Source organism: Physeter macrocephalus, chromosome 20, assembly GCF_002837175.3.
Source record: "Physeter macrocephalus isolate SW-GA chromosome 20, ASM283717v5, whole genome shotgun sequence".
Classification (NCBI taxonomy): Eukaryota; Metazoa; Chordata; class Mammalia; order Artiodactyla; family Physeteridae; genus Physeter; species Physeter macrocephalus.
The window spans coordinates 23,856,114-23,871,944 of record NC_041233.1 but is presented as its reverse complement, the minus strand read 5'-3'; the positions used below and the strand labels follow the sequence as shown (position 1 = coordinate 23,871,944).

Here is a 15,831-nt window from a genome sequence, read left to right as displayed (position 1 = left end):
TGTTTTTTGTGTGTGTGTATTGCTTTTTTTAAACCTCGAGAGTGGTTGGACAGCTGGGGAGAAAGCAAACTGTTGTCCATAGAGCAGCAGCTCTGAGCGAGATGTTACCATTTCTGTACAGGTCTCGTGGAGTGTGCAGAAGAGTCCTGTGAAGCCTATGAGGTGGTGCAGACCCCGCAAGGTTTCCGGTGTACTGTGAAGGCCCCCAGCCTGCTCTACAAGTGAGTGAGGCCCCCAGCAGCTTCATGGGAAGGCATTTCTAGGAAACATAGCAGGAAGTGGATTCTTCTCTTTTCCACATTTATTGCAATGCTTGATTGCTAGTGATAAAATGGTTTAGTGTTTAATGTCCTAGAATTTATAAGGACTGATTGTAGATCAGTTTCATCATTTCACATGTGTCACCAAGTCCTGTTGATTTTGCTTCTTAAATTTCTTTTGAATCCACTTATCTCTTTTCTTTACAGCCACCCTGCTGCCTCGTCTGTGAATTACTTCAAGTAGCCTACTTACTGGTCTCTCCACATTGATTCTTGCTCTCTCTTCCAGTCAGTTCTTCACATTGAGGGTGGAATGATCTTTTTAAAAGGCAAACCTGATTATTTTACTACCTTTGCTTGAAATCCATTAACATTCTTCCTCTGAAGACGGAATTCTCTTCCATTAGAGCAGTGGCCAAAATCTTGAACATGAGTTAGCCAGCCTTGATTTTTCAGTCTCAGTTCACACCACTGTTTCCCTGGCTTCGCACTTAAGCTTAACTGTTTTCTTCAGTTCTTCACATGTGCCGTGTTCCTTCCTGCCTTTGAACCTTGGCATGTGCTGTTCCTTTTGCCTTTTAATCTCTCCTGTTCCTTAGCTGGTTTTACTCTCCTTCCTTAGGGAAGCTTGCTTTGACACCGACATCCCCACCACCACATTGATTACCCTACTATATGTTTTCATAACACCCTCTACTTTTCCTTTGTAGCATTCCTCAGTCTTATGTTTATATTTATTTGTGTGCTATTTGATATTTTTCCCACTAGATGGGAAGCTTCTTGAAGGTAGGAATGTGTCCTGTTATTCTCCAATGTTTGTCAAATACTGATATGCTTTTTCCAGAGTTATCGTTATATGTAAATTGCTTGGAAGCTTTGCTGTCACTTCAGTCTGTGCTTGCTTGCTTGCGTTATGGACCATATTCTGTCTCTTATTAACCACTGATACGGTTAGCTTATGTGGCTGACTGGCTTCTTTTGGGCTTCTGCCTCTGGAGATAGGCTGGTCTGGGAAGTCATAGATTTTTTTTCTGTGTTGTACCAGATGAATAAAGTCTGTCCTTGATCCTGTATGAGAGGAGACCTACAAATATGGAATCATATACCTTTAAGCTCCAAGAGGCAAGTAGTTTCATTTTTGTCAACCTTGAGAATCTCCTGAAACACCTATTAAGGATGAAATTCTTATGGAATGTGGCTGAATGTGAAACCAAATGTTAATCCTGACAGCTCACTTTCCTCTCAGGTTCCGGAGATATTTTCTTCTAAGAAACATGATTTTAGAAAGTTGTGGCTCAGGTTCCTGATAAAATCAATGCAACATGTCTTCCTTAATGTATATATTTGCTACTGCTAAGGTGTGTAAAGATTTCTTAAATATCTGATTCTAACTTGATGACCTTTTGAATTCTATATATTCTAAGTACTCATTTTGTTCCACATGACTTGCAATTTAGATTAGGTATTGGTTCTGCTAAATCCTAATTAATAGACATTATTTTCTAGGAAGACTCCTTCCTCCCTCCCTCCCTTCCTGTCTTATTGAGAAATAATTGTCATACAAGGAAGATTTCTTTCTTATGAATCATTATGTAAGGTTATTTGGATCAAGGAAGAGATTACTTGACCAGACTAATTTATAATCAAAGCCTAATGGTGATACACGTGTCCACGGACTGGATCTAATACTGTGGTTCTCAACCTCAGGTGCACATTTAAAGCTCCTGGGGAGCTTTAAAAATTCCTGATACCTAGGTGCACCCCAGACCAGTTGAGTCCAAATCTCTGGGAGCTGAACCCAGGCATCATTAGTTTTTGTAGCCCCCCAGGTGATTCCAGTGTGTAGCCAAGATTGAGAACCACTTGATCTGGCAAGAATTTCCACTTACATATTCAGTAAAGGAGTCACCCTTTCACTGCATATCTGTTTTATTGTAGTGAGTGTTTTAGACTTTCCATGTAAACCTCTTTTGGGTCTGGTACTCTTAATTGGAAGGATGCCATCATGGGCTTAATGAGGATGGCATGGGCTGTACTGAGCTATGTGTCAGTCACTAGGAAGCCCTTTTATATATGATCACATTTAATCCTTAAAGCAACCTTTTGTTACTTAAGTATTATTCACTCCATTTTTATAAGTGAGGAAGTAGGCTTAGAGTGGTTAAATGACTTGCCCAAGGTTTGATTCTAAAGCGTCTTTAACCTCAACCACTTTCCTAAGGTGCCTGGACTATTAATAACACTTCGAGCCAACTACTTTATGGTTAAGTTTGTCAACTAGCCATGTGCTAACAAACAGTCTGGTTGAAAGCTCCCCTTGTTGATAAGGCCTGGAAAGACAAAGGCCTGATGGAGTTGGTGCTGCACGATCCCTAGCCCAACACAGAGAAAAACCACATGGAAATTGTGGAGTTCTCGTCCTCTTCCAAACATCTTGTTTTATAAAAAACTGGCTTACTACAGTAGATCTTAATGGAAGTAACCGGGCTTGGTTATCCCCATGTAAAAAACAAATGCAGAGTTTTAGACATAGTCACCCGTGCTCTTGGATACTGTAATTGAAATCATAGAAGCTGAAATACTGTTCATGAAGAAGTTTTATCTCTTAACTTTATGGTCTTGTGATGGTCTCTTAGTGCTTTATAGACTCTGAAACTTTTCTCCTGGGATCCGGTAGTCTCATTTGCTTTAACACATCTAATTACTATGGGTTTCAGAAGATAACCTTGGATTGTCAAAATTATTTATGCTAGGAGGCCCAGGCAAGTAATGCAAATGAGCCAGCAGATGATTGAGGAGCAGTCAATGAAAGACAGTAGGGAGGGACAGGGTTTGTGGTGAGCTCATGTTCCGTTTTTAGGAACAAGCTCACGTTCCAGCCTATTTTTGCCATGAGTAGTCAGATCTCCCAATTTTTCAAAAGAACTAGAAATCTATATTTTTAGGTAAAATTTCCCAATTTTTAGGTGAAATCTCCCAAACAAAACATGGCTATGTGTTTGAATTCAACCTGAGGATTACCTCTTTACTCTCTGTGCTTGAATCTGTCCTGACTGGTGAACCCTGCTCTTTGCTAAGCTCTTTACCTTTGTTTAATTAATCAAGGATAATTCCCTTAGGATGAACTCATAATGTAGTTAATTTGCTCTCTAAGAGAACAAGGTTTTCCCCCTTCAAACTGTAGACCCATTCAAGTGCCCTGTGAGACTGTGCCAGCTTTCCTTTCACTGAACTGCAGACCCAGATTTTGAATATAGTTTTTTTTGTTTTATTTATTTATTTTTGGCTGCGGTAGGTCTTCGTTGATGCGCGCGGCCTTTCTCTAGTTGTGGCGAGCGGGGGCTACTTTTCGTTGTGGTGGCTTCTCTTGTTGTGGAGCATGGGCTCTAGGCACATGGGCTTCAGTAGTTGTGGCTCGCGGGCTTAGTAGTTGTGGTGCACGGACTTAGTTGCTCCGCGGCATGTGGGATCTTCCTGGACCAGGGCTCAAACCCATGTCCCCTGCATTGGCAGGTGGATTCTTAACCACTGCGCCACCAGGGAAGTCCCTGAATATAGTTTTGAGAAGCAAGCAGGCATTGAGCATAGTTATTCTTTCTATGTGGTTGAATTGGCTGTAGGATATCATTTTGCCAATGAGTGTAATGCAGTATGTTCTATAAAGCTGTATGATTTGTAATTTCCCCTACAGATACTGAGTTTTTACTGAAGCACTTTTCTATGAGGGAGTGTCTCTGGCCACGTATGATTTAAACATGATGGAGTTCTTTATTCTTGTACATTTTGATTTATGTTAATTAATTTTCTTTATATTATAGGCATATAGTTGGAAAGAGGGGCGACACTAGGAAGAAACTAGAAGTGGAGACCAAAACTTCCATAAGCATTCCTAAGCCTGGACAAGAAGGAGAAATTGGTGAGACCCAATATATATGTTATATTTGGAATCACTTGTGTGTGTGTATGGAATAATGTGACCCAACTGAGGTGTTTGGTGACTATATTCTTTATGTGGTTCTGTAGCTATTGGCCTTTTTATATCAGTGTCAGTCTCCCAGATGAAGAAAGATGTAGTCATACAACCTTATCTTGATTGAGTACCTGGGCCTTAATTTTATACTTCACCGCGCACTGATGGAATAAAGCTTCCAGATTTTGTTGTGGACGAGGAGATTTCTTTCATGCTTCAGTAGCTTGAAATGAAGTTGTGAATTATTTCAAGTTAGAATTAGAGAAAACCAGTGAGATCAACAAATTTGAAATAAAGTTCAGACCTTTCCATATGGTTCTCTTGTTTTTTTCTTGCTTTGTAGACTAGGAAGGAAATTGTAAGAGTAGTAATTAAAACAACAGCCTGATTCAAATAACTGGTCAGGTGAGGAAAAGTAGTTTAGCAATAGAAATCAGGTCAGAAAGTGTCTGTACTAAAGCAACAATGTGAACCAAGGGCATAGGCTTGTGTTGTAAAGTGGCTTTGAGTGAGAGGCACTGGGGGGACAGAATTTTAAAAAACTCATCCTAAAGCAGTAGGACTTCTTCAATGTTGAATAAGTGCAGCAGCCTCCAATAATCCGTTTTCCATAATCACTCATAGGTTGTATTAAGTTTTAGGAGAAAAAAATAATAAGTACTGTTTTCATTTTGTGCTGTGTAAGAGTAATCACTGTGGCAGATAAGTAGCAGTTGACTTTAGAGCAGTGCTGTCCAGGAGAACTTTCTGTGATTGTGAAAATGTTGTGTATCTGCACTGTCCAGTGCAGGAGTCACTAGCCCCACGGGACTGTGATTACTTGAAATGTGGCTAGTGTGACTGAGGAACTGAATTTTAAATACTACTTCATTCTAATTCATTTAACTTTTAATTTAACTAGCTACGTGTGGGCTCCTGTTTTGGACAATGAAGTGCTACAATTTTCCCCAGCTCCTTGGTAACTTCAGCAAACTTTAGCTTTAGGACTTTAATGACATTTTTGAAGGACTCTCACTGAAATAAATATTTAGAATTACAGTTAAAAAAACTTGGGTCTTTCCTTAAGTGTTAAAGTTCAAGTTACAAATATTGAAGTAATTTTATTAATTGCATTAAAGCTTATTTCTTTTTATTTCCTGATTTAAAAATTAATACATGCTTTCAAAAACAAAAACTTGTAGAAGGGGCTTTCCTGGTGGCGCAGTGGTTGAGAGTCCACCTGCCGATGCAGGGGACATGGGTTCGTGCCCCGGTCCGGGAAGATCCCACATGCCGCGGAGCGGCTGGGCCCATGAGCCACGGCCGCTGAGCCTGCGCGTCCGGAGCCTGTGCTCCGCAACGGGAGAGGCCGCAACAGTGAGAGGCCCGCGTACCGCAAAAAAACAAAAAACAAACAAACAAAAAAACTTGTAGAAATTATATATAACGTATAAAGGGAAATCTCTTGTGTTATGAACCTCAGCCATAATTGCTGTTACTAGTTGAATCTGTTCCCCATTTTTTCTATGCATATAGCAACAGATGGATAATAATTTTTATTTTGGTAAAAATTATAACATGCTATAAACGTAGAGACCTTAGCCATTTTAAGATACTGGAGTCATTCCAAAACTTACCCAGAAAAAGGTTAGACAGGTTGTTAAGATTCCATTTTGACTTAGAAAGCACAAATATTTAAGTGTGAAAAATAAGTGTGTCTAATCATTAAAAGTAAGAATTTAGTGGAACTAATTTAACTGAAAAGCAAGAGGATAAACTGGCTTATTGGTCTTGTAGGGAAGTAAGGTATATAGAAAAATCAAATTTATTGCTTACAGTCAATTGGGTTGTGATGTGAAATCACGACTGCAGGTGCATTGGTGTGGTATATGCTGTAATTAGTTATTTTCTTTTGCCTCTCCTAAATTAGAGAAACTAGAGAAAAAATGATCTAGTAGGTTTTAATTTGTCCTCTAGATAAGGATCTGGTCTAGTCTGTTTTGAAGTCTCAGGCAATGGGATGTAAGAAGATGCTTTTAAAATGTTGTTGTCATTGTAGTTAGGCAATGGTTTTTTTAAAGTTTCACATCAATGCCTTTAATTGTTTTCTTCCTCTGTATCCCTTATTGTAGTCTTTAGACCCATGCCATGTAAATTCTGGTCCTCTCAGATATAATATCCTAATATTTTAGAATATTTCTAACCTCATCATATTTGCTTTTTAGTAATTGTTTGCTCAACTTTGAATCTTTTTCTGGAAATCAGCCTGAGCACCTTTGAAGTGCCCTTTTCAGTTTTCTGTGTTAAAAAAATGAAAATATCTTATTAGTCTTATTCTCTACTGAACCACCTTCTTAATGGAAAATAATAGATTTATTATTGTACTAAATTTTTACAGAAATAAAACATAAACATGAATTTTAAGCTTCCATCCCCTCCATCCCTTTTCCTTTTATTTTCTCACCATATTTTGTCTCTTGCAGAAATAATTATAATTTCTACTTTCCTTTAATTTTGTCCCAGTTTACCGTTGAATCCTCCTTTGTCAGTATTTCTATAGTACATTATTTGAATGCCTGCTAGGCTACTTCCCTTCACTGGGCATCTGAGTCTTTTGGATTCTCAAAGTATCCTATTTGAAAATATAAATAATGTCATTAGAAAATACCATATCTCAGCTTCTTACATTTTTTGGTTATTACTTATGTCAATTTTTTACTTAGGCAAACAGTTTTTAGGCTTTCTGTTAATTAATTCATTCATAATTTACTTCTTTTCTTAGAAATTTCCATCTTGTTTCTCTACAACAAAATGAGTATGATAATTTCATTCTTATTAAGAAATAGATAGGTTGTTCTTTAGAAAGTTTCAAATGCTTTAATGGGAAGTATTAAAGAAGTAATTCCATTTGTTTGTCCTAACTTCTGCAGTTGCTTGGAAGGAACAAGCTTTGTGGTCTTGAAAGTACATAGCACATTTTGCTATTATTAGAGTTAATACTTCAATATTTTATATTCAGAAGTCTGTCCTTTCCTCTTAAATAAATAGTCTGTTAAAATGCCAGTTTTGTTCATTGTTCCTATCTTCTGCACCTTTCCTTAGTTTCTGTTTTGGACCAAGCATTGCCAGTTCTGGAACCTAGAAGTTTAATCTCTGCTTAAACAGAGGTTGTGTAATCCCTAAATGATTTTTTTTCTTTGCAGACAGTGGTGTTAAGGCTTTGTGGCTTTTCCCCCTATTTTTGTTTACATATGTGTAAAGACAGCCCAGACCAAAGAAGACCAAATTATACCAAGGCATGGAAATTTGATATTCATACATACAATACAGATATAGATAAAACTTTTACTTTAACCTTATATTTTCATACAGTTAGGGTAGGATTGTATATACTGTAGTAGACTCTCTTCTGCTCTTTTACTATAGTGAATCACTAAAAATTCTGCCACAGTATTTTTAAAAATTGAGGTAAAATTTACATGACAGAAAGCTCCACTCTTTTTGTTCTTAATTTTTTATTGTTATTTGAATTTCTGTGTGATATAGTGTTCTTTTTTTAAATGGTAGAATATACACAACGTAAAATTTACCATTTAGACCACTTTAAAGTGTTGAATTCAGTGGCATTTAGTATATTTACAGTGTTGTGCAACCTTCACCACTGTCTAGTTCCAGAACATTTTATCACCCAAAAAGGAAACCCCATACCCATTAAGCAATCACTCCCCATTCCCCACTACTCCCCAGCTCTTGGCTACCACTAATCTGCTTTCTGACTCTCTGAATTTGCCTGTTTAGGTATTTACTATACGTGGAAACATACAATACGTGGCCTTTGTGTCTGGCATCTTTAACTTAGCATAATGTTTTCAGGATTGATCCATGTTTTTGCATGTATCAATACTTCACTCCTTTTTTTTGGCTGAGTAGTATTTCAGTGTATGGAAATACCACATTTTATTTATTCGTTTATTGGTTAATGGACATTTCTGTTTTTCCACCTTTTGGCTCTTGTGAACAGAGCTGCTATGAACATTTGTACAGGTTTTTAAAATTAATTAATTAATTTATTTTTGGTTGCATTGTGTCTTCACTGCTGTGCACGGGCTTTCTCTAGCTGCAGCGAGCGGGGGCTACTCTTCATTGAGGTGTGCAGGCTTCTCATTGCAGTGGCTTCTCTTGTTGCAGAGCATGGTCTCTAGGCTCACGGGCTTCAGTAGTTGCAGCACGCAGGCTCAGTAGTTGTGGTTCAAGGGCTCTAGAGTACAGGCTTAGTAGTTGTGACGCACAGGCTTAGTTGCTCTGTGGCATGTGGGATCTTCCCGAACCAGGGCTCGAACCCATGTCCCCTGCATTGGCAGACGGATTCTTAACTGCTGTGCCACCAGGGAAGTCCCTGTACAGGTTTTTTCTTTGAAAACCTATTTTTACTTCCTTTGAGTTTCTATCTAGGAGTGAATTCCTGGGTCACATGGTATTTTTCTATGTACCTTTTCAAAGAACTGCCAAACTTTTCCATAGCAGCTGTACCATTTTATATTCATACCAGCAAGGTGTGAGGGATTGCTTGTAGCTTTTGAACTCATTTCTCTACTTCATCAGATGGTCTTAAGGTTATTCTGTTTTTAAACCTCATTCTGCTTAGACTGAATTCATTAACAGCTTTCTTACCCTTGGTACTATCCCCTGTTCAGAATTATGTACACATTCATGACAATTTTATTCCCCAGAGATGACAGTTTCAAGAGGTCACCTATTTTACAACTATTTGATGGTCCTTGAGCGTTTTAATCTTTTCCTTTTTTTTTTTGCTTACAGTAATCACTGGCCAGCATCGAAGTGGTGTAATTTCAGCCCGAACTCGGATTGATGTTCTTTTGCTCACATTTAGAAGAAAGCAGCCCTTCACTCACTTCCTTGCCTTTTTCCTCAATGAAGCTGAGGTTCAGGAGCGATTTCTGAAGTTCCAGGAGGAAGTACTGGAGAAGTGCTCCATGGTAAGCAGCAAACAGAACAAAACAAAAAGTTAAAGAAAAAATATAAAGAAGAGTACAAAAATGACTCATAATTCAAACAGTAGAAAGATACAAGTCTCTTCTCCCACTGAAAAAGGGAACCATTTCTAATGGTTTAATTCTGAACTGCAAAAAATATATAGACATATCAGCACATAAGTTTCTATGTTACAGAAATATCCTTTAAAGGATGTTGAAGACACAAAAGGATCATCCTAAATATCCACACTATTCTGCACTTTGTGGGTGTATTTTTATGCACTTTAACACGTGTATAGATTTCTGTAGCCACCTACCACAATCAGGATACAGAACAGCTCTACTCCCCCCAAAAACTTCCTCATGTTGTCTCTTACAGTCACCTCTTCCTCACCCCATACTTTGGCAATCACTGATCTCTTCTTGGTTACTATAGTGTTGTCTTCCTGAGAATGTCATATATGTGGAATCATACAGTATGTAACCTTTTGAGTTTGGTTTTGGCTTTAAGATTCATCCAAGTTGTGGTATGTTTCACTAATTTGTCCCCTCTCATTAATTTGTTTCCAGTTTTTGGCAGTTATGAATAGAACTACTATAAGCATCTGTGTACAGGTTTTTATGTGAACATAGTTTTCATTTCTTTAAAGTAAATATCCAGGAGTGGGATTGCTGGGATATATGGTAGGTATATGTTTAACTTCATAAGAAACTACCAAACTGTTTCTCAGAGTGCCTGTACTATGCATTCCCATCAACAGCATAAGAGAATTCCAATTGTTCTGCATCCTTGCCAGCGTTTAGTGTTGTTGGCACTTTCATTTTACCCATTCTAATAAGTGTGTAGTGATATGTTATTGTGGTTTTTTTTTTTTTTTTTTTGGCTGCGCTGGGTCTTCGTTGCTGTGTGCAGGCTTCTCTAGTTGTGGCGAGCGGGGGCTACTCTTTGTTGCAATGTGCAGGCTTCTCATTGTGGTGGCTTCTCTTGTTGCAGAGCACAGGCTCTAGGCGTGCGAGCTTCCGTAGTTGCAGCACTTGGGCTCAGTAGTTGAGGCTTGTGGGCTCTAGAGCGCAGGCTCGGTAGTTGTGGTGCACGGGCTTAGTTGCTCCGTGGCATGTGGGATCTTCTCGGACCAGGGATCAAACCCGTGTCCCTTGCATTGGCAGGCGGATTCTTAACCACTGTGCCACCAGGGAAGTCCCTCGTATTGTGGTTTTAATTTGCATTTCTCTAATGGCTAATAATGTTCAACATCTTTTTTTTTTTTTTTTCGGTATGCGGGCCTCTCACTGTTGTGGCCTCTCCCGTTGCAGAGCGCAGGCTCAGTGGCCATGGCTCACGGGCCCAGCCACTCCGCGGCATGTGGGATCTTCCCGGACCGGGGCACGAACCCATGTCCCCTGCATCTGCAGGCGGATTCTCAACCACTGCACCACCAGTGAAGCCCTGAACATCTTTTTTAATGTGCCTTTTTGCCATTCTTATATCTGCTTTGGTGAGGTATTCTTGTCTTTTACACAACTTAAAACTGTTTTCTTACTGTTGAGTTTTGAGAGTTCTTTTATATATTGTCTAGATACAAGTACTTTCAAGGATATGTGATTTCCAAATATTTTTCCCAGGCTGTAGCTTATCTCTTCATTCTCTTATCAGTGACTTTTACAGAGCAAAAGTTTTAAATTTTGATGAAGTCCAATTTATTAATTTTTCTTTTATGGATTGAATTTTTGATGTCATGTATAAGAACTTTTTGCCTAACCCCAAGTCACAAATGTTTTCCCTTAGAATTTTCATGGTTTTGCTTTTTTATATTTAGATCTGTGACCTAGTTAATTTTTGTATAAGTTGTAAAGTTTAGGTCGGGGTTCATTTTTTTGCATATGGATGTCCATGCTGTGCTTTCTTTTTATTTATTTATTTATTTTTATTTTTGGCTGCATTGGGTCTTCATTGCTGCATGCGGGCTTTCTCTAGTTGCTGCGAGCGGGAGCTACTCTTCGTTGCGGTGCGCAGGCTTCTCTTGTTGTGGAGCACGGGCTCTAGGCTCCCGGACTTCAGTAATTGTGGCATGCAGGCTCAGTAGTTGTGGCTCGCGGGCTCTAGAGCACAGGCTCAGTAGTTGTGGGACACAGGCTTAGTTGCTCCGCGGCATGTGGGATATTCCCGGGCCAGGGCTCGAACCTGTGTTCCCTGCATTGGCAGGCAGATTTTTAACCACTGCACCACCAGGGAAGCCCCATGCTGTGTTTTCTTAATCTTGTAATAAAGAGAGGAATAAAAGCATGTGGAATAAAATAGAAGTGTGGTTAGTTTTTTGTTGTTGTTGTTGTTCTTGAGACAGATGGACATACATCTGATTCTGGGTTCCTCAATCTGTGTAGACTTGAGCAAGTGAACCTCTCCAAATTTTTACAGCCTGCTTTGGAGAGTTGCAGCAAGGATTAAATGAGATAACATATAGTACTCAGCATGGTGCTTGATACAGAATAAGCATTTAATAAATGGTGACTGCTACTCCTGATATTTTTATGGCTGGTTAGGTTAAAATTGTTAGTATTACTTGGAGTATTCAGAGTAGGTGAGCGCTATATTTGATAGCTATGGGCAAGGTCAGTGAAAATGTTTTTGGTGAAAATTTTTACAAGATCTTTTCTTCCTTCTCTTTTTCCCTTCTCTTGTCTGTCCTGCCCACATTGCTCAAGCTGGGTCCTAGGTGTTAGAATATAGTGAGATATAGGTATGCAGATATAGAAGTATTAGAATCCAAGTACTTTTATGGGACAGAGGGTGACAGTTGATCAACTTAATTATTTAAGAAGGAGGCTATGATGTTGAGAAGATTCAGACTGGGCAAATGTGAGTGGACAGTATAGAATTGTATAATCTATTTTTAGATGACTTCTTTGGCATTTATGTGCTTGAACAAAGGTACATTTATAAGTTCAATACTCAAGTTCTATATATATATGTGTATGCATACATATATATGATTAGTAGACCATCAGAATATTACTAATTGTCATTAGTAAACCATCAGTATCTTTTTTCCTCTTAACATTTCATAGCAAGATGATTTCATTCTCAGTGGGAGTGGAGTAGGAGAAGATCAAGAACGCTGAAGTTATAAAGACACAGATGTAGAAAATGGACTTGAGGACATGGGGTGGGGGAAGGGTAAGCTGGGACGAAGTGAGAGTGGTATGGACATATATACACTACCAAATGTAAAATAGATAGCTAGCGGGAAGCAGCCTCATAGCACAGGGAGATCAGCTCGGTGCTTTGTGAACACCTAGAGGGGTGTGCTAGGGAGGGTGGGAGGGAGACTCAAGAGGGAGGGGACATGAGGATATATGTATACATATAGCTGATTCACTTTGTTATACAGTAGCAACTAACACAACAATGTAAAGCAATTATACTCCAATAAAGGTGTTAAAAAAAAAGTGGAAGTTTCAGTATGGTCTGGTAAATTTTGTGGGGGTGGTGCTGGTAAGTTTTGGAGTTGTTTTGCCTTGTAAATACCACTTACTGAAGCTCAGTGATTATTTATTTTTTGGAGTATTACAAATACCTGATATTTGACAAGCAGATCATAATAAATTAGCCTTTTTCTTTCTGTGTGTGTGTGTATATATGTGTGAACAGTTTCTCACTTTTCTTTTGGATCCTGACAAGGGCTGACAGGGAACAAATATTGGAATGATTACTTTAACTCAGCTTGAATGATATTGGCCACTGTGAATGTCATGCTGGCCTTAATCAGTCCGAAGTTCTTCCTTCCTGCTTTCGGGGAGACTCCATACTGACATTGTCTTCTTCCTGCTTTTATTTTTTATTTTTATTTTTTAACATCTTTATTAGAGTATAATTGCTTTACAATGGTGTGTTAGTTTCTGCTTTATAACAAAGTGAATCAGTTATACATATACATATGTTCCCATATCTCTTCCCTCTTGCATCTCCCTCCCTCCCACCCTCCCTATCCCACCCCTCTCATGGTCACAAAGCACAGAGGTGATCTCCCTGTGCTATGTGGCAGCTTCCCACTAGCTATCTAATTTACATTTGGTAGTGCATATATGTCCCTGCCACTCTCTCACTTCGTCACAGCTTACCCTTCCCCCTCCCCATGTCCTCAAGTCCATGCTCTAGTAGGTCTGTGTTTTATTCCCGTCCTACCACTAATCTCTTCATGACATTTTTTTTTTCTTAGATTCCATATATATGTGTTAGCATACGGTATTTGTTTTTCTCCTTCTGACTTACTTCACTCTGTATGACAGACTCCAGGTCTATCCACCTCATTACAAATAACTCAGTTTCATTTCTTTTTATGGCTGAGTAATATTCCATTGTATATATGTGCCACATCTTCTTTATCCATTCATCCGATGATGGACACTTAGGTTGCTTCCATGTCCTGGCTATTGTAAATAGAGCTGCAATGAATATTTTGGTACATGACTCTTTTTGAATTATGGTTTTCTCAAGGTATGCCTTCCTGCTTTTAAATCAAGTCCTGCTAACAGCAGTGAAGTAAGCACAGCATAAAAGAGTTAATAAGGGACCATTATCTACTTATTATATGGAAGAAAGTTTTTACTGAATTTCATTCCGATGTTAGAACAACAGTTAGATGACTGTAAAACCATGTAGGCATTTTCCACTGGTACTCTGCTTTTTTTAAAAAAAAATATATAAATTTATTTATTTGTTTATTATTTATTTTGGGCTGCATTGGGTCTTTGTTGCTGTACGCAGGCTTTCTCTAGTTGCGGCGAGCGGGGGCTACTCTTCGTTGCAGTGCATGGGTTTCTCATTGTGGTGCTTCTCTTGTTGTGGAGCATGGGGTCTAGGCACGTGGGCTTCAGTAGTTGTGGCACGCAGGCTCAGTAGTTGTGGTTAGCAGACTGTAGAGTGCAGGCTCAGTAGCTGTGGCGCATGGGCTTAGTTGCTCCAGGGCATGTGGGATCTTCCCGGGCGAGGGCTCGAACCCATGTCCCGTGCACTGGCAGGCGGATTCTCAACCACTGCGCCACCAGGGAAGTCCCTGGTACTCTGCTTTTATTTTTCCAACTTAGGAGAGTTCCTTTGTAGTAACTTTGAAGAATGTATGCCTGTTCATTGAGATAGCAGTTGTTTCCTGAAAGAGTGTGTGTCTCAGTCTTGTTTTGATGTCTCTGACACTCATTTGACATCTCTGATGAGAGTTTCTTCATCTCTAAAATAGGAGTGGTCTGACCATTCTCTTCTTTATAAGAAAAAGATGACATCTCTTGGTATCAAGTTGGCTCATAGATTTTTGAATTTACATATGTATGTATTATATACATTTATTAAAATTAAGTTACACTGTTTTGTAACTACCTTTTTGATTTTTTTTTTTTTTTTGGCCACACCACGCAGCTTGTGGCATCTCAGTTCCCTGACCAGGGACTGAACCCGGGCCCCAGCAGTGAGAGCCTGGAATCCTAACCACTAAGCCACTAGGAACCTCCCTACTTTTTCGATTTAACATGTTTCAGGTCAGTATAAGTAAATCTAATTGCTGCTTCTAATTGCTATGAAGTATCATAGTCTATGAATGTACCCTAACTTATTTAATTAATACCCTATTGATGGACCATTGAAAGAAATTATTTCTATTAAATAATGCTATAAAGAACATTTTTGTAAATGCATCTTTGTGTTCTTGGCTGATGGTTTCTTTAGGGTACATTTTGGGATAAATTCTTAGAACTGGAATACATGGGTTAAGGGAATGTAAACTTAAACTTTTTTTTTTTTTTTTTTTGCGGTACGCGGGCCTCTCACTGTTGTGGCCTCTCCCGTTGCGGAGCACGGGCTCCGGACGCACAGGCTCAGCGGCCATGGCTCACGGGCCCAGCCACTCCGCGGCATGTGCGATCCTCCCTGACCGGGGCACGAACCCGTGTCCCCTGCATTGGCAGGCGGACTCTCAACCGCTGCGCCACCAGGGAAGCCCTAAACTTAAAAATTTTTGATAGTTTTTTCCATTTTATTTTAAAAATCTGCCTTTTTGAGTTACAACTTACAAACAATATAATGCACCCATTTTAAGAGTATGCTTTGATGAATTTTGACAGACATATAGAGCAGTGCAACAACCATCAAAAACAAGATGTAGAACATTTCCATCACCCCAAAATGTTCCCTTACACTGCCTCTTTGCAGCCACTTCCGCTTCCTGCCATCTCATCTCCTACTAGTGATTCCAGGCAACCACTTATCTGCTGTCTGTTACTATTGGATTTCCCTTTGTTAGAATTTCATATAAATGGAATTATGCAGTATATAGTCTTTTTTTTAATTCTTTGGTCTCACTGTGCAGCATGTAGGATCTTAGTTCCCCAACCAGGGATCGAACCTGTGCGTCCTGCATTGAAAGCACAGTCTTAACCACTGGACCACCAGGGAAGTCCCCAGTATATGGTGTTTTGTGTGGCTTTCTTTTGCTCAGCATAACATTTTTTTTTTTTTTTTTTGTGGTATGCGGGCCTCCCTCTGTTGTGGCCTCTCCCGTTGCGGAGCACAGGCTCCGGACGCGCAGGCTCAGCGGCCATGGCTCACGGGCCCAGCCGCTCCGCGGCATGTGGGATCCTC

The 15,831-nt window shown here is 39.4% G+C and overlaps 1 protein-coding gene across 4 annotated transcripts in view; it reads left to right on the top strand.

Moving 5' to 3' along the window:
* Nucleotides 1-15,831, top strand: part of ASCC1 (activating signal cointegrator 1 complex subunit 1) — a 102,285-nt gene that overhangs the window by 3,298 nt on the left and 83,156 nt on the right. For 2 of the 4 annotated variants that reach the window (XM_007104464.4, XM_007104467.4), the window contains exons 3-5: nucleotides 122-221; nucleotides 4,079-4,176; nucleotides 9,028-9,206. In XM_007104464.4, coding sequence (XP_007104526.1) covers nucleotides 122-221; nucleotides 4,079-4,176; nucleotides 9,028-9,206 — 377 coding nt within the window. Of the gene's footprint in view, nucleotides 1-121; nucleotides 222-467; nucleotides 590-1,305; nucleotides 1,383-4,078; nucleotides 4,177-9,027; nucleotides 9,207-15,831 lie in introns of those variants that run through there. The other 2 variants (XM_028480955.2, XM_007104466.4) reach the window with 2 other exon arrangements.